Source organism: Ranitomeya variabilis, chromosome 2 (assembly GCF_051348905.1).
Source record: "Ranitomeya variabilis isolate aRanVar5 chromosome 2, aRanVar5.hap1, whole genome shotgun sequence".
Lineage (NCBI taxonomy): Eukaryota > Metazoa > Chordata > Amphibia > Anura > Dendrobatidae > Ranitomeya > Ranitomeya variabilis.
Window position 1 is genome coordinate 616,625,019 of NC_135233.1, and position 22,872 is coordinate 616,647,890.

General features: G+C 47.9%; 1 protein-coding gene across 1 annotated transcript in view; it reads right to left on the reverse strand.

Moving 5' to 3' along the window:
- CDH16 (cadherin 16) overlaps positions 1–22,872 on the reverse strand; it is a 98,219-nt gene that overhangs the window by 43,168 nt on the left and 32,179 nt on the right. The window contains exon 6 of the mRNA XM_077281655.1: positions 1,613–1,738. Coding sequence (XP_077137770.1) covers positions 1,613–1,738 — 126 coding nt within the window. The remainder of the gene's footprint in view (positions 1–1,612; positions 1,739–22,872) is intronic.

The following is a 22,872-nucleotide window of genomic DNA, read 5'->3' on the forward strand; positions in this document are numbered from 1 at the left end:
GTATGTATGTATGTACTGTATGCGCATGTCGTCGCATGGCGCATGTCGTTGCATGGCGCCGCATGGCGCATGCAGTCGCATGGCGCATGTCGTCGCATGGCGCATGCAGTCGCATGGCGCATGCCGTCGCATGGCGCATGTCGTCGCATGGCGCATGTCGTCGCATGCCGTCGCATGGCGCATGCCGTCGCATGCATCATGTCGTCGCATGCCGCATGTTGCATGTCGTCGCATGGCGCATGTCGTCGCATGGCGCATGCCGTCGCATGGCGCATGCAGTCGCATGGAGCATGCCGTCGCATGGCGCATGTCGTCGCATGGCGCATGTCGACGCATGCTGTCGCATGGCGCATGCCGTCGCATGCATCATGTCGTTGCATGCCGCATGTTGCATGTCGTCGCATGGCGCATGTCGGCGCATGGCGCATGTCGGCGCATGGCGCATGTTCTGTATGTGTGTATGTACTGTATATGTGCGGTTTTTTTTTTTTGTTTGTTTTTTTTTACATTCAACACATTAGCCGGATGATGGGACTACTACTGTCCCATCATTGGCTAATGTGTCACTGACTGTCACTGTAGCAGGCAGAGCACGATGGGACTTGTAGTCCCATCGGACAATGCCTGCACACAGAGACACACACACACACACACACCAAAGACCACCCCACCCCCCGCAGCAGACCCAGCACATACCGGCAGCAGAGCCCCGGCGCCGGACCCCACCCCCACCCCCACCCCCACATGCCGGCGCAGAGCCCCGGCGCCGTACCTACATACCAGCGCTGGCACGCAGAGCACCGGCGCCGGCCCCCACCCCCACATGCCGGCGCAGAGCCCCGGCGCCGTACCTACATACCGGCGCTGGCACGCAGAGCACCGGCGCCGGCACGAACATACAGACCCCAGCGCCCGCACCTTCATCATCCCTGCCTAGCCCCGCCCGCCCCCAGCACAGCCCCGCAGGCAGCCACCAGCCCCACCCACAGCCCAGTCACTCTTGATGAGTGACTGCTCTGACTGTGCGGCTGGGACACACCTGCTGCTGACGTCACGTCAATTTCCAGAGCCTGGAAATTGACGTGACGTCGGCGGAAATAAGCGGCGGCTGCAGCCTGGGGGTCACGTGACCCGGACTCAGCCGCCGCTACAGCGCCGCTCACAGGCAAAAACGGCAACAAAAGGTATTTGCACAATTCATCAGGGGCCCCGGGGGGATACATTGGGGGGTTAATTGAAAGTAGTGGACAACCCCTTTAAGGCAAAAGCCAAAACCAAAATCTCAACTTGTAGATACGGCTTGTCACTCTCCACAGGAAGAAATGTTACCCAGGGACTGCAGTCCAGAGCCTCTCATCTAGCCAAATCAGGTATCATACTTTGCACTGATGAGAGGCAACAACCCCGAAACACTGTCTGCAAATTAAGATTCTGGTTTGGCTTTTATCCTAAGTCATATTGCAAGGCTCGTTAAAGGGTCGATATTGACTTTTAGATTCCACTAGAGTTCTAGTGCACGTTTTCTCTGAAGAGACAATTTGCTTAATAAATTGGGAAACGAAAGCCGCGGCATGATAGATGTGGAGTGAACGCAGGTCTATGATGTGATCACCTGGGATTGTCGCTCCCAGTCCAGCTCATTTGTCACGTAAATTGTTCCAGACTCATCCACTGTGAACAGATCCCCATCAAAGTTTCCTGAGAGGCGATACTGCACCTCCGTACTATTCCACAGCACCTGAAAGAGTCGCATTACATTTGTACACCTATATAAACAGTAAAGCGCCTTTAATCCGGCATTGGAAGGACTGGACCATGCTGGATCAGTAGATGGACATGTAAAATCACATGGCTATAAAGCACACTACTCTTCCAGATGAAACAGTGAAAGTTCATTAAACAGATTTTGTCCCATTTTGGGGGTCACTTATGTTTTTCGGTCCTCCTAATTTTGTGAGGACCATCAAATAATCCAGAAATATTCCAGATTGCGCTTCATTAATTGTTGGCTGAACACACCTTCCTCCCGGACTCCCTCCCCATACACATGTATTCTTAGTTCGATCAAGCATCCTATGTGTAATTGGAGGGGAGAAGAGAATATGCCGCTGCCAGGCACCTTTGGAAAAGGCTTATCTCCCATGAGAACAAAGCAAGAGCCATATTAAAATTGTCAATCATTTTCTTCTTACAGTCTGCTGAACAAACACTGGCTGATCCTGGCGAAACCGGCAGCTTCAGTGAATGTTCATCTACTATACATGGGCCCATTTGGCCCCAAAATCCATAGATCTGCCCTGCGGGGTCACCATATAGTGAATGTGAGCAGTAGTAACCGGCTGCAGCCACTGATCAGAAGCCGCGTGATGACAAAGCGTCCACACAGAACAATCCATAGGACGTGTCTGGGAAAACACTGAGCGTTGGGCGTTCTTGGTTGGAGATGTGAAGCAGGAATGCGAGTTGGATCCAGCAGAATGTAAAGTCAGTGAAAGTTTATAAAATATTATTTTAAATAATCGTACAAAAGAACAATTGGCAGGAGTATCTGCAGGCCTGATGAACACGCCTGAACACCATCATGTATTGGAGGAGTACCTGCATGCCTGATGAAGATGCCAGTATAACCACACATACAGCATGAGTACCTGAATACCTGATTAAGATGTCCGTACAGCATCATATACAACAGTAGTACTAGCAGTACCTGCATACCCAGGGTCTGACTGGGGTGTCTGGGGCCCACCAGAGGAATGGACTCTAGGGGCCCACCCTACAGCTATATGCAAATATCTGTCATTATAGTGGAGCATCGGCTGTAAAACACCGGTGGCTGCTGCACATCTACCGTGTACCCCAATAACTGGGATGTATAATTACGGTAGTTTACATTAATGGGGTTCTTGGTTAAAACAAGTTATCACTGATCCATGGGCTCCACAAGATAGGTGATCGCTTAGATCCGACCATTAGAAACTGCACCGATCGGAAGAATGGGGAAGTTTTATCCCTGACAGGACACTTTTATCACTATTTTAAAATGCAGCGGCAGGTGGGATTTCTGACCGCAGCTCCATTCATTCTCTTTGGGGCTTCCAGAAAAAAACAAGTGCAGCCACAGAGTGAATGAATGGATCAGTGATCTAGTCGGACATGCCACTCCAGTCTAATAGGGATAAAAAGTTCCACATTTTGCTGAATGGGTCCAAGCAGTCAGACCCCCACCAATCAATATGTTATCACTTATCCTGTGGAGAGGTGATTACTTTTTTCCAGAGGAAACCCCCTGTAAGTGGATCTCCGCCGCTGTGTACAAAGCATTAAAACTCTAATGGAAATAAAGAATCTTCTCCTAATTAATATCAGAGAGAACAAATGACCGCCATACACAACACAATCCACTATACCAAGACCAATAATAAGTACCAAACCACCGTGGATAGGAGATCACCAGAAAATAAATGAACTTGGGAATAATTAAAAATAGGCCTTTATTTATAAGATTGGCAACAATCGCATACAGCAAAAATATATATTAGATATTTAAAATAACAAGTAAAAAGTACGTATAACTTTATTCACGAGGTCAGGGATTAAAATATACTCAATAAAAAGGCCCCCAGTACAATATCTCCTTTCAAGCTATGCATATCATAGGGTGCAAAGGTTACAATAAAAAGTGTTAAAATTACTGACGAAGGAGATACATCCGAAACGCGCGTCGGGCGCACGCAGGTTCAGGTCTCTATTATCCCCCAGGTATATATAAAAATATATTTTTTCATATATATTGCTGTGCTATCTGATACGAGCAAATGGTTACTTATTGCTTGGCCTGAATATAGGCCGGCACACATGGGCACTTCACTTTATTGGGTTGTATAATCCTCTGCTATTATGCACTTTTTTTGCACTATTTGCACAGCGCTATAAAGTTCAATTGTATTTTGCACATAATCTATTTTATATATTTTTCCACGTTTCTTTTGTCATTTTAACACTTTTTATTGTAACCTTTGCACCCTATGATATGCATAGCTTGAAAGGAGATATTGTACTGGGGGCCTTTTTATTGAGTATATTTTAATCCCTGACCTCGAGAATAAAGTTATACGTACTTTTTACTTGTTATTTTAAATATCTAATATATATTTTTGCTGTATGCGATTGTTGCCAATCTTATAAATAAAGGCCTATTTTTAATTATTCCCAAGTTCATTTATTTTCTGGTGATCTCCTATCCACGGTGGTTTGGTACTTGTTTCTCTACTACAGTGGTTTCCACTAGTAATATCTCACAGCATATCCTGACCACGGTTCTACTTTGATTTATTAAGAATACTCTTTAGATTTATATAATTCTGTGGATTATTCTGGGTATTCTGTGTTTAACAGCAAGACCAATAATACCACATACAGGAAGAAATACCACCACACCATGACCAGACCACATAGTGACCGAATAATACTACATACAAGGGACAAATACCACCGCACCATGTCAAGACCACATATTACCACCACTTGGTGACCAAATAGCACATACAAGGGACAAATATCACAACACCATTTCCAGACCACATATTACCACCACATAGTGACTGAATACTACAATACTGATCAGTAATAAAAAAAAAAAACCACAATGCAATCACCATAAGTGCCAGTATTCACAGGAGATCTGTACTTAGTATGCAGTGTCTGTGTAGAGGTAATACAGAGATCACTGGTGGTATTATACACAGGAGCTCTGTATATAGTGTATAGGTAATACAGTGATTACTGGTGACATTGTACACAGGAGTTCTGTATATAGTATATAGTGTATAGTGTCAGTGTATAGGTAACACTGACTCACCAGTGACGTCTCTAGGTGAAGTCCTTCATCTTTCATCCAGCACAGACCACCATCATTTCTTCCAGCCAGGACTCATTTCTGCAGGAAATAACACAGTTATCTAGAGCTCCGCTTGCAGAACACATTACTTAATTTTTCACAACTTCTACATTACACCACATGAAGAAAAAAAGGCGATGTAGTGTCACTCCGCACAGTAACAGGACCGCCCCCTCATTTAAAACAGTGTACTCAAAAAATAAAATAAATACATCACTGCAGTAATAATATCCCTTAATTAGCCCCTATGGTAATAATATTCCCCACCCTGGCCCCGTTTATCTCATTCCTGGCTCCAGCCATATGTTCTCGCATCCTGCCCTCATGAGTATCCATTCTGCACCATATGATCTCCCCATCCTGCCCCATCTGTCTCCATCGTATCCATCCTGCCCCATGATCCAATCCTGCCCCATGTCTTTCATTCTGCCCCGTGTCTCCAATCATGCCCCGTATCTACATTCTGCCCATGCCTCCAGTCCTGCCCCCAGTGTGTCCAGCAATCTGCCCCAGTGTGTCCAGCATATTACCCCAGTGTGTCCAGCATATTACCCCCAGTGTGTCCAGCAACCTGCCCCAGTATGTCCAGCATATTGCCCCAGTGTCCAGCAATCTGCCCCAGTGTGTCCAGCATTGTCCCCAGACAGTGTGTCCAGCAATCTGCCCCAGTATGTCAAGCATATTGCCCCAGTGTGTCCAGTATTGCCCCCGGACAGTGTGTCCAGCAATCTGCCCCAGTGTGTCTGGCAATCTGCCCCAGTGTGTCCGGCAATCTGCCCCAGTGTGTCCAGCATATTAACCCCAGTGTGTCCAGCAATCTGCCCCAGTATGTCCAGCATATTGCCCCAGTGTGTCCAGCATTTCCCCCAGACAGTGTGTCCAGCAATCTGTCCCAGTATGTCCAGCATATTGCCCCAGTGTGTCCAGATTTGCCCCCAGTGTTCAACAATCTGCCCCAGAGTGTCCAGCATTGCCCCCAGACAGTGTGTCCAGCAATCTTCCCCAGTATGTCAAGCATCTTGCCCCAGTGTGTCCAGCATTTTCCCCAGACAGTGTGTCCAGCAATCTGCCCCAGTATGTCCAGCATATTGCCCCAGTGTGTCCAGATTTGCCCCCAGACAGTGTGTCCAGCAATCTGCCCCAGTGTCCAGCATTGCCCCAGTGTGTCCAGCATATTACCCCCAGTGTGTCCAGCAATCTGCCCCAGTGTGTCCAGCATATTACTCCTAGTATGTCCAGCAATCTGCCCCAGTATGTCAAGCATATTGCACCAGTGTGTCCAGATTTGCCCCCAGACAGTGTGTCCAGCAATCTGCCCCAGTGTGTCCAGCAATCTTCCCCAGTATGTCAAGCATATTACCCCCAGTGTGTCCAGCATATTACCCCCAGGTTGTCCAGCATATTGCCCCCAGGTTGTCCAGCATATTGCCCCAGTGTGTCCAGCAATCTGCCCCAGTGTCCAGCATTGCCCCAGTGTGTCCAGCAATCTGCCCCAGTGTCCAGCATTGCCCCAGTGTGTCCAGCAATCTGCCCCAGTATGTCCAGCACTACCCCCAGTGTGTCCAGCAATCTGCCCCAGTGTCCAGCATTGCCCCCAGTGTGTCCAGCAATCTGCCCCAGTGTCCAGCATTGCCCCAGTGTGTCCAGCAATCTGCCCCAGTATGTCCAGCACTGCCCCCAGTGTGTCCAGCAATCTGCCCCAGTGTCCAGCACTGCCCCCAGTGTGTCCAGCAATCTGCCCCAGTGTGTCCAGCATATTACCCCCAGTGTGTCCAGCAATCTTCCCCAGTATGTCAAGCATATAGCCCCAGTGTGTCCAGCATTTCCCCCAGACAATGTGTCAGCAATCTGCCCCAGTATGTCCAGCATATTGCCCCAGTGTGTCCAGATTTGCCCCCAGACAGTGTGTCCAGCAATCTGCCCCAGTGTGTCCAGCAATCTTCCTCAGTATGTCAAGCATATTACCCCCAGTGTGTCCAGCATATTACCCCCAGGTTGTCCAGCATATTGCCCCCAGGTTGTCCAGCACATTGCTCCCAGTGTGTCCAGCAATCTGCCCCAGTGTCCAGCATTGCCCCCAGTGTGTCCAGCAATCTGCCCCAGTGTCCAGCATTGCCCCCAGTGTGTCCAGCAATCTGCCCCAGTGTCCAGCATTGCCCCAGTGTGTCCAGCAATCTGCCCCAGTATGTCCAGCACTGCCCCCAGTGTGTCCAGCAATCTGCCCCAGTGTCCAGCATTGCCCCCAGTGTGTCCAGCAATCTGCCCCAGTGTCCAGCACTGCCCCCAGTGTGTCCAGCAATCTGCCCCAGTATGTCCAGCACTGCCCCCAGTGTGTCCAGCAATCTGCCCCAGTGTCCAGCATTGCCCCCAGTGTGTCCAGCAATCTGCCCCAGTGTCCAGCATTGCCCCAGTGTGTCCAGCAATCTGCACCAGTATGTCCAGCATTGCCCCCAGTGTGTCCAGCAATCTGCCCCAGTGTGTCCAGCAATCTGCCCCAGTATGTCCAGCACTGCCCCCAGTGTGTCCAGCAATCTGCCCCAGTGTCCAGCACTGCCCCCAGTGTGTCCAGCAATCTGCCCCAGTGTCCAGCATTGCCCCAGTGTCCAGCAATCTGCCCCAGTGTCCAGCATTGCCCCAGGGTCTCCAGAACATAAGTCAGACATAAAGAAAAAAAAAGTAAAATCCTCACCTCTCCCGTTCCCAGCGCAGGTCCGGTGCACTCAGCGTCTCTCCGGCTCCGTAACGCTCAGGACAGAGAGGCTGAGCGCGCAGTGATGACGTCATCGCACCCTCTGCCCTGAGACGTCGCAGAGTCAGAGGGCGCTGAAGATGCTGCAGCTGCCGCAGGAACCAGGAGAGGTGAGTATTAAAGGGGGGCCCAATGCCAGCGCTGGTATCGGGGGGGTGGGGGCCCCTGGTCGTGGCGGCGGTCGGCGCCGCCCGAAGATTTAAAGGGCCCGCGTCTCTTTTTTTTTTTTTTCTTCCTCCTCCTCCTCTCTGGGTCGGGGCCCACCGGGCATTTCACCGGTATCCCGGTGGGCCAGTCCGATGCTGTGCATACCTGATGAAGATGTGCAGCGCCCCAGAGTCCTGGTCGTTGCAGTAATATTGTTCCTCCACCAGGGGGAGTGATGTTACGTCTGAAGGCGATAAAGGAGATCTTCTTACCAGGTATCACAAACCATACACCACACTTCACACTCCAGTCCACCAGGGGGAGCTATGCTCCTATCTACTAGGACACTCCTCACAATTAGGTAAAACTGGTGGTTTGGATAGGAAGTTAGTCAGAAGCTGACTGGGCTTCACCCAGGCAGCACCCTGGGAGTCAGACGCTGACTGGGCTTCACCCAGTCAGTTCCTGTCAGGCAGACATAGGGGAAGGAGGAACATCACTGAGCTGCAGACAGAGAGGTCCCTGACAGGGGTGGGATCCTGTCCAAGGCCTAGACAGAAGGCCATGGAGCTGCGCCTGCCCCACGTGCGGCAGCATCCTAAGGAAGGACACGAAAGAGAATTGTATTGTAGAGGGTGAGAAACGAAGTCATAGCACAAGGAGAGGAATCCAGAAGGAGTTCTGCCCTGCAAAAGGCTGCCTCCTTCTGAGGCACAGAAGCCGGTGGCCGGAACACCGAGGGAGCAACAGTCTCTAAGCCTTGCTCCAGAGACCGGCAGGACAGTCAATTCCACGTTGGCTGCCCGACCATATACCCAGGAGGCACGGTGGCAACTTGTGGGGGCTGGGGCGTCGTAGGGTCCCTGTAAAAAGCCTCAGGCCATCAGTCATACGGGTTTGTCCTATCCATACCATCTGGGGGACAGAGAGAAAGAGACATAACATCTAGAACATCTACAACAGTTGTGAGGACATTACCGAGAAGCTCAGCAGGGAGGTACAACACACAGGCGCTAGAGGAAGGCTACTGATTTCCACCTGGATAAGGGGACTCTGAATTTGCCTTCGGACCGGCTGGACTCTGCCTACCCTGTGGTCTGTACCCTGGACTGTGGATGCTGAAGCCTTCAGTAAAGGTAAAGAGACTGCAACCTTGTGTCCTCGTTATTCACTGCCCCTTACATCATCCACCATCCATCACCTACACTTAGGGAAGCCCTGGGGATACACTTCACCTGTGGGAAGGTATACCATCTCGCTGCCATAACATCACCCCAGCGGACCCCTAAGCAGCGTCGGTCACCCTGACCGAATACCACAGGTGGCGTCACGAACATTATGCAAACTTTCCCTTTTATTGGACGTCCCTCAAAGGGCCATGGACCGGGTCGGGCCATCGTGACATTCCCCGAACCGAAGGACCCGGTACCGAGTACCCCATTGCCCTTACGTGGGGGCGCTCCAGATGCCTGTACACTATCATATACGGCATGAGTACCCGCATGTGTGATGAAGATACCCGTACAGCATCATGTACAACAAGAGTACCCTTATGCCTGAAGAAGACGCCAGTATAACATCCTATACGGCAGGAGTATCTGCATGACTGATGAAGATGCCTGTACACTATCATATACGGAAGGAGTATCCATATGCCTTATGAAGATGCCCATATAGCATCATATATGACAGGAGTACATGTAGGCCTGATGAAGACGCCTGTATAACACCATATTTGGAGGAGTACATGCATGCCTGATGAAGATGCCCATACACCATCATACCATATATGACCCGGATACCTGATATGCAACGGGAGTACTTGCAGGCCTGATGTAGATGCCTGTAGACCATCATATACAATAGAAGTACCCATTTGCCTGTTGAAGCCACCCATATAGCATCATATATTGGACTACCTGCATGCCTAATGAAGACACCGTACATCATCAAATACCGGAGGAGTACCTTTGTAACAGTGCCCAGATTGGTAGCCGTTGGCGAGTGTCATGAGTTTGACACCCAAGCACGTTACAGAAAAAAATCAAGAGTTCTGGATGTTGGTATGTTGGCAGTGTTGCTATTGGTACCTTCACCTTCAAGGTGGTCCCTTTCCACTACTCACCAGGTCCATTAGACTTCAAGAAAATGACACCAGGCGCGTTCATAAAAACAAGGCAACTTTTACTTGGCAACACACTTAGGTACACAAGGCAGCAGGTAGTACAATTTACAACTTCTGTCTCCACAGAGATGCGTTCTTATCGATTTTCAGCCAGTGACCCTTTACATATGAATGGTAAACAAGCAGAGCAAATCCGATAAACCTTCATCTTACCGATGCAGGGGCACACAGGTCAATATGTTACGCTGTGAACCCTGAATGCAAACGGCAGTCTGTGATCCATTAATGAGGACCTCTCTTAGAGCCGTGTCCCTCTACTGTGTTCTCAACTGGGCAAGACCCATTTCTTCAGGGCCTCCCACGCCTGGCCTACACTGGACTCACTTCTTTCTTTAATTCTCACACAAATAGATTTTGCCCACTTGCCTGCTGAACTGGAGCTCAGTTGCCTCTAAAGTACCTTAATGATTCTTGCTGTCTTGTGCCTTTCAGCTCTCTCCACGCTAACGCTTTTCCTCTCCAAATCTCTGCACACACTCTTCTATTACATCACTAACTTCCTCAATCTCTCACTACCCAGAGATTCCCAATTCTCCTCCCCACTATGGGCCAGCCATATGGTTAACTCACACTGTCCCTGGCGTCTGTTGCTGTGCAGACTTAACCCTTCACCCAATTGTGTGCATAAGCAAAGCGGAAGACAATGACATCTTGTGACGGTTGGTTAATACTGCAGTCCACAATGAGAGTAACACTTTTTTCCCACAACATTTTTTTTCTCACATTTACATTAAACTCATTGATGTCTTAAGGGTAGAGGGTATGACCGCTCGATCACATCCTCACACCTGCATGCCTGTTGAAGATGCCTGTACAGTATCATATATTGGAGTACCTGCATGCCTGATGAAGATGACTGTAATCATCACATAGTGGAGGAGCACTTGCATGAATGATGAAGACACTAGTACACCATCACATATTGGAGGAGTATCTCCATGCCTGATGAAGATGCCTGTACACCATTATATACTGCAGGAGTACCTGCATGCCTGATGAAGATGCCTGTACAGTGTCATATATTGGAGGAGTATCTGCATGCCTGATGAAGACGTCCATACACCATCACATATTGGAGGAGCAGCACCATGCCTGATGAAGATATATCATATATTGGAGGAGCACCACCATGCCTGATGAAGATGCCTGTACAGTGTCATATATTGGAGGAGTATCTGCATGCCTGATGTACTGTAGACGCCCATAACACCATCACGTGTTGGAGGAGCACGACCATGCCTGATGAAGATGCAGCGCCCCAGAGTCCTAGTCGTTGCAGTACTGATGCTCCGCCGCTAAGGGGGGCTATGGTACGTCTGATGGCACTGAAGGAGTTCACCTGACCAGGTATCACAGACACCAATACACTTCACAGTCTGGCCTCCAGGGGGAGCTAAGGGTGCTATGTATTAGGCCACTCCTCACAATCTGGTAAAACTGGGGGTTAGATAGGAAGTTAGAGAGAAGCTGACTGGGTTGGAACCAGGCAACATCCTGTGGCAGAGGGTGTTGCAGGGGAAGATTCAGGGGGGTCCCTGTACCATGGCTTAAATAAACTTTCTAATTTTGATAACAACACCTGGCTGGAGCGCTGTTCATCTACTAAAGACTCAGGGGGGTCCCTGTCAGGGGTGGGATCCTGACAGAGGCCTAGCGAACAGAAAGAACGTTACGGGACCGCGCCTGCACTTCATCGCGGCGGTACCCCAAGAAAGGACAAGAAGCGAGGTTTATTGTGCTGAGTGAGAAACGAGATCAACGCAACAAGGAGAAACACCAGTAGGAGTCGTGCTGTAAGACGAGGCAACATCCTACTGAGGCGCGTAGCCGGTGGCCAGAAACGCCGAGGAAGTATTGAGCTCCAGGCCTTACTTCAAACCTACGGCAGGACAGTCAGTTCTAGGCGGGCTGTCTCACCCAAAATCACCTAAGTAAACACAGGGGGCAACATCGGGAGAGGGGCGACTCTAGGGTCCCGGAAGAACTCCAAGCCCACCCGTCATACGGGTGCGTCCTAGCCATATCATCTGGGGGGACGAAGAAGAACATCATAATCGAGTTGTGAGGGAACTTCAGAAACAGACACAACAGTTGTGAGGACTATCCCGTAACCACAGCAGGGAAGGACTACAACACACAAGCGCTAGAAGGTAGGCACAGATTTCCACCTGCAAAGGGAACTCTGGAGGTGCCATCGGACCGGCCGGACTCAGGTAGCCCGGTTAACCGTATTCCGGACTGAGGCTCCTGAAGCCTTCAGTAAATAGGTAAAGAGACTGCAACCTGGTGTCCTCGTTATTCACCGCGACCTACACCGCACCACAACATCATCACATTCTCAACTTCACTGGACGCCCCTCAGCAGGGTCACGGACCGGGTCTAACCACCGTGACAACCCCAGAACTGAGACGCAGAGGCCCAGTACCGGGTGCCCCTCGGCCCTGCGGCAGTGGGGGCGCTCCAACTTGGCATCACAAACAGGATCTACTTAAGCCTGAAGAATCAGGTCATGTGTGCCTTGGAACTGTGATTTGTTGTGCTTGGACTGTGACTTATTGCAAAGACTGTGCATTGCCACTTGCCGCCAAAAGTTCCCGCCAAAAACTGCCGCCATTGCAGCGCCACGGGGAGCGCAGAGGAAGAAGAAGGGCATACCATGGGAGGAGACTACCAGAGTGGCGCCAAAAGCGGCGACCGCCCCCTCCGACTATTGCTGCGAGATGATGACCTGCCCAGAAGCAGAGGAGAACCACCCCTTGATTTGCAACAGCGGGAACGAGGTGAAGAGGGAGCTCGACCTTGGAGAAATGGCGGAGCCAGGTGCATGCGTTGCCGCCGAATGCCGGACAGCGAAGATGATCAACAAGTGCCCGAGCGGCGGCGAAGTGACCCCGGGTTGTCCCCACCAACCGGAGACGGATCCGAACTCACCGCAGCTGAAGGACTCGAGCTCCTTGGAGCCGCTGGCGGAGGATCCGAGCCCGCCTATCCCGACCACGGAGCCATGGCGAGCGGAGCCAAATCGGGAGGCCGCCTTGGAGGAGCCGTGGTCCGGGCTGCAGCCGACTCCAGTGTCCTTGTTAACGGAACAGATCGACATCGGTGGAATCACATCAGGCGCAGGTATGGAAGGCGCCCCTACTCCCCCGACCGATCCTGCTCCCCTGACCGATCCCGCGACCGCTCCTCACCCCGACAATAACCTTTTCCTCTCAGTGGAGCGGGTGGTGCTGACTCCCGACACGATGGGGAAGCTGGTGCCTCCGCTACCGACCAGGATGGGGGAACATCTAGACGTGAGCTCGGACGGGGTGATCTTCCAGTGGAATACTTCCCGGATTGGGCCGGATGAAGCTCGGGAGGAAGGCCTCACCCTTGCTGTGCTCACTTGGGAACAATATAAACAATGCCTGATCCTACACTGGAAAAACCGACCCACCAAAAGTGCAACACCCAAAGCCTGCGCACGGCAGGAAAGACGTGGTAAAGCGGGGAACTGTGCTGGCCTTTCACCCGAAACGGGGTTGGGGTCCACACAGGAACCGGGACTACCAACTGACATCTTCGTTACCAGTTACCATGTGAAGACTCCCTTCCGCAACCGATATGGTGACCCATTATTGCAAAGGGGGGATCAGGTGACCTACACCCGCGACCGGAGTGCACAAGGATGGTGCGCTCGGAACGTCCAACGATGTGGGCCTGAGGAGGTGTCACCTGTTACCCCGACCATGACTGATCCGGACTTGACAGATCTTGTTACTATCGCCACAGTACGCCTTGTTGCAGCTACCGAGCTTGCAGCCAGGGTTAGCCTTCGAATCCAGACAACGGGTGAACTGACTGCACCCGAGCGACCAACCACCGATACGGACATCGCATCAGCCGGAGACCAGGGACCGAAGCCGCCACGGTCAGGAGATGTCCACTACCGGCTGATGTCTTGCAATTTACTATGAAGCTTTAAAGTGCTTTGCAAACTGTATATAGTTAACTGTCCGTCTTTCTATGTGTCTTCTTGCTGCTACAACCCGATTAGGGTTAACTCTTAAAGGGATCCCTTAGTTTACCCGGGATCCCTACTTTTGCTGTTGTTTTTGTTTCTTATTCATCATTGTTGAAAAGAACTGCTGGATCATGAACATTGCATGATTACAAACTTATTGTAAATAGTTCACACCTTCTTAAAGGTGCCCTCTACTGGTTTTACAAAGAAAAGGACTCTTTGCGAAGAAACTGTTCTTGGAAACAGCACCGGAGTCCTTGCTGTATACGAACTTGCAGCTTGAGAAGTTGCACTACCTCCAAGAGACTTGGTCCCCTCTTAAAGGGGATGTTCACCAATAGCACTTAAAGTCGAATAATGCTTACATGTCGAAGTTTTATGTAGTTAGCTAGTTAATTGTAAGAAATCTTTAATAATGTGTTAGAGAATGAGGACAGGAAGTGAACCCGTACTGTTGTGAATTCTGTTCTCGAACTCCCTCCGGTGGTTATGAATGGTACTTCGGAGAGTTCTGTCCATGGACTCCCTCTGGTGGCTGTGAGTGGAGCTGCTGGTTCTGAGGTTCCTTCCTCAGCTGACCTCGTTTAGTCCTAGGCTGGCTGCTCTATTTAACTCCACCTAGATCGTTACTTGATGCCAGCTGTCAATGTCCTAGTACTGGTTCAGTTCTCTCTTGGATCTTTCAGATGACCTGTCTACTCCAGCAAAAGCTAAGTCCCTGCTAGCTTATTTGTTTACCACTGTTTTCTTGTCCAGCTTGCTATCATGATTCTGCCTTGCTAGCTGGAAGCTCTGGGATGCAGAGTGGCACCTCCACGCCGTGAGTCGGTGTGGGGTCTCTTTTGCACACTCTGCGTGGTTTTTTGGTAGTTTTTTATGCTGACCGCAAAGATACCTTTTCTATCCTCAAGTCTGTTTAGTTAAGTCTGGCCTCCTTTGCTGAAACCTATTTCATTCCTGTGTTTGTGACTTCCATCTTAACTCACAGTCAATATGTGTAGGGGGCTGCCTTTCTCTTTGGGGGAATTTCTCTGAGGGAAGTTAGGCCTTATTTTCTATCTTTAGGGGTAGTTAGCTCTTAGGCTGTGAAGAGGCGTCTAGGCAGAGTCAGGTACGCTCCACGGCTATTTCTAGTTGTTGCGATAGGATTAGGGGTTGCGGTCAGCAGAGCTCCCACTTCCCAGAGCTTGTCCTGTATTACTAGTTTGCTCATCAGGTCATTCCTAGTGCTCCTAACCACCAGGTCATCATAACAGTACAGCTGGCCAGTAAAGTGTTAATGCATCTCAATAGAGGGATAAAGGAAGTTCTGAGACCATTTTTTTTTTTCCTCTGCAGCGTGTTTTGTTTTTCTTTTCCCCTAAATCTCTGGGTGGTTCAGGACACAGGTGTAGATATGGACATTCAAGGTCTGTCCTCTTGTGTGGATCAACTCACTGCAAGGGTACAAGGCATTCAAGATTATGTAGTTCAGAACCCGATGTTAGAACCCAGAATTCCAATTCCTGATTTGTTTTCTGGGGATAGATCTAAGTTCCTGAATTTCAAAAATAATTGTAGACTGTTTGTTGCTTTGAAACCCCGCTCCTCTGGTGACCCCATTCAGCAAGTAAAAATCATTATTTCTTTGCTACGTGGCGACCCTCAAGACTGGGCATTTTCCCTTGCGCCAGGAGATCCTGCATTGCGTAATGTAGATGCGTTTTTTCTGGCGCTTGGGTTGCTGTTGTGAATTTGGTTTCTGGGCTCCCCCGGTGGTCACTGGTGGTACTGAACTTGTGTGCTTCATCGCCTCTGTTCACCTGTTTCCATCAGGATGTGGGAGTTGTCTATTTAGCCTTGCTCCTCAGTCATTTCTATGCCGGCCAACAATGTTACCAGAAGCCTTTCTGTTGCATGTTCCTGCTCCTAGACTACTATCAGCTAAGTTGGACTTGTAGTCCTAAGTTTGTTTTGCATTTTTGTTCCAGTTCTCTTTGTTTGAATATTTCTGAGGCTGGAAGCTCTTGTGAGCTGAAATTGCCACTCTGGTGTCATGAGTTGATATTAGAGTCTTAAAGTAATTTCAGGATGGTGTTTTGAAAGGGTTTTCAGCTGACTGTGTAGTTCCCTTTTCTGTCTTCCTACTATCTAGTAAGCGGACCTCAATTTGCTAAACCTATCTTCATACTTCGTATGTCAATTTCCTCTAAAATCACCGACATTATATGTGGGGGCTACTGTCTGCCTTTTGGGGAAAATTTCTCTAGAGGTAAGCCAGGTCTGTATTTTCCTCTGCTAGGGTCAGTCAGTTCTCCGGCTGGCGCTGGGCGTCTAGGGATAAAACGTAGGCACGCTACCCGGCCACTGTTAGTTGTGCGGTAGGTTTAGCTCACAGTCAGCTCGAGTTCCCATCTTCCAAGAGCTAGTCCTTTGGTATGCTTTACTACGGTCTCTTGCCATTGAGAACCATGACAGTGGCTATTCAGATTGATCGGCGTTTGCGGGAGCGCAAACCTGTGCACCATTTGGCGGTGTCTACTGAGAAGGCGCCAGAGATTATGCAATGTGATAGAATTCTGTCCAGAAGCGAACGACAGAATTTTAGGCGAAAAAATGGGTTATGCTTCTATTGTGGCGATTCAACTCATGTTATATCAGCATGCTCTAAACGTACTAAGAAGGTTGATAAGTCTGTTTCAATTGGTACTTTACAGTCCAAGTTTATTCTATCTGTGACCCTGATTTGCTCTTTATCGTCTATTACCGCGGACGCCTATGTCGACTCTGGCGCCGCTTTGAGTCTTATGGATTGGTCCTTTGCCAAACGCTGTGGGTTTAATTTAGAGCCTCTGGAAGTTCCTATACCTCTGAAGGGTATTGACTCCACGCCATTGGCTAGTAATAAACCTCAATACTGGACACAAGTAACTATGCGTATTAATCCGGATCACCAGGAGATTATTCGCTTCCTTGTGTTGTATAATCTACATGATGTGTTGGTGCTTGGATTGCCATGGCTGCAATCTCATAACCCAGTCCTCGACTGGAAAGCAATGTCTGTGTTAAGCTGGGGATGTCAGGGGACTCATGGGGACGTACCTTTGGTTTCCATTTCGTCATCTATTCCCTCTGAGATTCCGGAATTTTTATCTGATTATCGTGACGTTTTTGAGGAGCCTAAACTTGGTTCACTACCTCCGCACCGAGATTGCGATTGTACAATAGATCTGATTCCGGGCAGTAAGTTTCCAAAGGGTCGTTTATTTAATCTATCTGTGCCTGAGCATGCTGCTATGCGGGAATATATTAAGGAGTCCTTGGAAAAGGGACATATTCGTCCTTCGTCATCTCCCTTAGGAGCCGGTTTTTTTTTTGTATCTAAAAAAGATGGCTCTTTGAGGCCGTGTATTGATTATCGGCTTTTGAATAAAATCACGGTTAAATATCAGTATCCTTTGCCACTGCTTACTGATTTGTTTGCTCGAATAAAGGGGGCCAAGTGGTTCTCTAAGATTGATCTTCGTGGGGCGTATAATTTAGTGCGAATTAAGCAGGGGGATGAGTGGAAAACCGCATTTAACCCCTTCACCCCCAAGGGTGGTTTGCACGTTAATGACCGGGCCAATTTTTACAATTCTGACCACTGTCCCTTTAGGAGGTTATAACTCTGGAACGCTTCAACGGATCTTGGCGATTCTGACATTGTTTTCTTGTGACATATTGTACTTCATGATAGTGGTAAAATTTCTTCGATATAACTTGCGTTTATTTGTGAAAAAAACGGAAATTTGGCGAAAATTTTGAAAATTTTGCAATTTTCCAACTTTGAATTTTTATGCCCTTAAATCACAGACATATGTCACGCAAAATACTTAATAAGTAACATTTCCCACATGTCTACTTTACATCAGCACAATTTTGGAACCAAAATTTTTTTTTGTTAGGGAGTTATAAGGGTTAAAAGTTGACCAGAAATTTCTCATTTTTACAACACCATTTTTTTTTAGGGACCACATCTCATTTGAAGTCATTTTGAGGGGTCTGTATGATAGAAAATACCCAAGTGTGACACCATTCTAAAAACTGCACCCCTCAAGGTGCTCAAAACCACACTCAAGAAGTTTATTAACCCTTCAGGTGTTTCACAGGAATTTTTGGAATGTTTAAATAAAAATGAACATTTAATTTTTTTTCACACAAAATTTATTTCAGCTCCAATTTGTTTTATTTTACCAAGGGTAACAGGAGAAAATAGACTGCAAAAGTTGTTGTACAATTTGTCCTGAGTACGCTGATACCCCATATGTGGGTGTAAACCATTGTTTGGGCGCATGGCAGAGCTTGGAAGGGAAGGAGCGCCATTTGACTTTTCAATGCAAAATTGACTGGAATTGAGATGGGACGCCATGTTGCGTTTGGAGAGCCCCTGATGTGCCTAAACATTGAAACCCCCTACAAGTGACACCATTTTGGAAAGTAGACCCCCTAAGGAACTTATCTAGATGTGTGGTGAGCACTTTGACCCACCAAGTGCTTCACAGAAGTTTATAATGCAGAGCCGTAAAAATAAAAAATCATATTTTTTCACAAAAATGATCTTTTCGCCCCCAATTTTTTATTTTCCCAATGGTAAGAGAAGAAATTGGTCCCCAAAAAATGTTGTGCAATTTGTCCTGAGTACGCAGATACCCCATATGTTGGGGTAAACCACTGTTTGGGCGCATGGCAGAGCTTGGAAGGGAAGGAGCGCCATTTGACTTTTCAATGCAAAATTGACTGGAATTGAGATGGGACGCCATGTTGCGTTTGGAGAGCCCCTGATGTGCCTAAACATTGAAACCCCCTACAAGTGACACCATTTTGGAAAGTAGACCCCCTAAGGAACTTATCTAGATGTGTGGTGAGCACTTTGACCCACCAAGTGCTTCACAGAAGTTTATAATGCAGAGCCGTAAAAATAAAAAATCATATTTTTTCACAAAAATGATCTTTTCGCCCCCAATTTTTTATTTTCCCAAGGGTAAGAGAAGAAATTGGTCCCCAAAAAATGTTGTGCAATTTGTCCTGAGTACGCAGATACCCCATATGTTGGGGTAAACCACTGTTTGGGCGCATGGCAGAGCTCGGAAGTGAAGGAGCGCCATTTGACTTTTCAATGCAAAATTGACTGGAATTGAGATGGGACGCCATGTTGCGTTTGGAGAGCCCCTGATGTGCCTAAACATTGAAACCTCCTACAAGTGACACCATTTTGGAAAGTAGACCCCCTAAGGAACTTATCTAGATGTGTGGTGAGCACTTTGACCCACCAAGTGCTTCACAGAAGTTTATAATGCAGAGCCGTAAAAATAAAAAATCATATTTTTTCACAAAAATGATCTTTTCGCCCCCAATTTTTTATTTTCCCAAGGGTAAGAGAAGAAATTGGTCCCCAAAAAACGTTGTGCAATTTGTCCTGAGTACGCAGATACCCCATATGTTGGGGTAAACCACTGTTTGGGCGCATGGCAGAGCTTGGAAGGGAAGGAGCGCCATTTGACTTTTCAATGCAAAATTGACTGGAATTGAGATGGGACGCCATGTTGCGTTTGGAGAGCCCCTGATGTGCCTAAACATTGAAACCCCCCACAAATGACACCATTTTGGAAATTAGACCCCCTAAGGAACTTATCTAGATGTGTTTTGAGAGCTTTGCACCCCCAAGTGTTTCACTACAGTTTGTAACGCAAAGCCGTGAAAATAAAAATTCTTTTTTTTTTCACAAAAATGATTTTTTAGCCCCCAGCTTTGTATTTTTACAAGGGTAACAGAATAAATTGGACCCTAAAAGTTGTTTTCCAATTTGTCCTGAGTACGCTGATACCCCCTATGTGGGGGGTAACCACTGTTTGGGCACATGACAGAGCTCGGAAGGGAAGGAGCGCCATTTGGAATGCAGACTTAAATGGATTGGTCTGCAGGCGTCACGTTGCATTTGCAGAGCCCCTGATGTACCCAAACAGTACAAACCCCCCACAAGTGACCCCATATTGGAAACTAGACCTCCCAAGGAACTTATCTAGATGTGTTGTGAGAACTTTGCACCCCCAAGTGTTTCACTACAGTTTGTAACGCAAAGCCGTGAAAATAAAAATTCTTTTTTTTTTCACAAAAATGATTTTTTAGCCCCCAGCTTTGTATTTTTACAAGGGTAACAGAATAAATTGGACCCTAAAAGTTGTTTTCCAATTTGTCCTGAGTACGCTGATACCCCCTATGTGGGGGGTAACCACTGTTTGGGCACATGACAGAGCTCGGAAGGGAAGGAGCGCCATTTGGAATGCAGACTTAAATGGATTGGTCTGCAGGCGTCACGTTGCATTTGCAGAGCCCCTGATGTACCCAAACAGTACAAACCCCCCACAAGTGACCCCATATTGGAAACTAGACCTCCCAAGGAACTTATCTAGATGTGTTGTGAGAACTTTGAACCCCCAAGTGTTTCACTACAGTTTGTAACGCAAAGCCGTGAAAATAAAAATTCTTTTTTTTTTTCACAAAAATGATTTTTTAGCCCCCAGCTTTGTATTTTTACAAGGGTAACAGAATAAATTGGACCCTACAAGTTGTTGTCCAATTTGTCCTGAGTACGCTGATACCCCCTATGTGGGGGGTAACCACTGTTTGGGCACATGACAGAGCTCGGAAGGGAAGGAGCGCCATTTGGAATGCAGACTTAAATGGATTGGTCTGCAGGCGTCACGTTGCATTTGCAGAGCCCCTGATGTACCCAAACAGTACAAACCCCCCACAAGTGACCCCATATTGGAAACTAGACCTCCCAAGGAACTTATCTAGATGTGTTGTGAGAACTTTGCACCCCCAAGTGTTTCACTACAGTTTGTAACGCAAAGCCGTGAAAATAAAAATTCTTTTTTTTTTCACAAAAATGATTTTTTAGCCCCCAGCTTTGTATTTTTACAAGGGTAACAGAATAAATTGGACCCTAAAAGTTGTTTTCCAATTTGTCCTGAGTACGCTGATACCCCCTATGTGGGGGGTAACCACTGTTTGGGCACATGACAGAGCTCGGAAGGGAAGGAGCGCCATTTGGAATGCAGACTTAAATGGATTGGTCTGCAGGCGTCACGTTGCATTTGCAGAGCCCCTGATGTACCCAAACAGTACAAACCCCCCACAAGTGACCCCATATTGGAAACTAGACCTCCCAAGGAACTTATCTAGATGTGTTGTGAGAACTTTGAACCCCCAAGTGTTTCACTACAGTTTGTAACGCAAAGCCGTGAAAATAAAAATTCTTTTTTTTTTTCACAAAAATGATTTTTTAGCCCCCAGCTTTGTATTTTTACAAGGGTAACAGAATAAATTGGACCCTACAAGTTGTTGTCCAATTTGTCCTGAGTACGCTGATACCCCCTATGTGGGGGGTAACCACTGTTTGGGCACATGACAGAGCTCGGAAGGGAAGGAGCGCCATTTGGAATGCAGACTTAAATGGATTGGTCTGCAGGCGTCACGTTGCATTTGCAGAGCCCCTGATGTACCCAAACAGTACAAACCCCCCACAAGTGACCCCATATTGGAAACTAGACCTCCCAAGGAACTTATCTAGATGTGTTGTGAGAACTTTGCACCCCCAAGTGTTTCACTACAGTTTGTAACGCAAAGCCGTGAAAATAAAAATTCTTTTTTTTTTCACAAAAATGATTTTTTAGCCCCCAGCTTTGTATTTTTACAAGGGTAACAGAATAAATTGGACCCTAAAAGTTGTTTTCCAATTTGTCCTGAGTACGCTGATACCCCCTATGTGGGGGGTAACCACTGTTTGGGCACATGACAGAGCTCGGAAGGGAAGGAGCGCCATTTGGAATGCAGACTTAAATGGATTGGTCTGCAGGCGTCACGTTGCATTTGCAGAGCCCCTGATGTACCCAAACAGTACAAACCCCCCACAAGTGACCCCATATTGGAAACTAGACCTCCCAAGGAACTTATCTAGATGTGTTGTGAGAACTTTGAACCCCCAAGTGTTTCACTACAGTTTGTAACGCAAAGCCGTGAAAATAAAAATTCTTTTTTTTTTTCACAAAAATGATTTTTTAGCCCCCAGCTTTGTATTTTTACAAGGGTAACAGAATAAATTGGACCCTACAAGTTGTTGTCCAATTTGTCCTGAGTACGCTGATACCCCCTATGTGGGGGGTAACCACTGTTTGGGCACATGACAGAGCTCGGAAGGGAAGGAGCGCCATTTGGAATGCAGACTTAAATGGATTGGTCTGCAGGCGTCACGTTGCATTTGCAGAGCCCCTGATGTACCCAAACAGTACAAACCCCCCACAAGTGACCCCATATTGGAAACTAGACCTCCCAAGGAACTTATCTAGATGTGTTGTGAGAACTTTGAACCCCCAAGTGTTTCACTACAGTTTACAACGCAGAGCCGTGAAAATAAAACATATTTTTTTCCCACAAAAATGATTTTTAGCCCCCCAAATTTTTATTTTCCCAAGGATAACAAGAGAACTTGGACCCCAGAAGTTGTTGTTCAATTTGTCCCGAGTACGCTGATAACCCATATGTTGGGATAAACCCCTTTTTGGACGCACGGGAGAGCTCGGAAGGGAAGGAGCACTGTTTTACTTTTTCAACGCAGAATTGGCTGGAATTGAGATCGGACGCCATGTCGCGTTTGGAGAGCCCCTGATGTGCCTGAACAGTGGAAACTCCCCAATTCTACCTGAAACCCTAACCCAAACACACCCCTAACCCTAATCCCAACGGTAACCCTAACCCTACCCCTAACCTCACCTCTAACCGTTTAATGAACATTTTCTGACAGTCATAAGTGCCACGTATTTAAGTGCCACGTATTTAAGTGCCACATATTTAAGTGCCACGTATT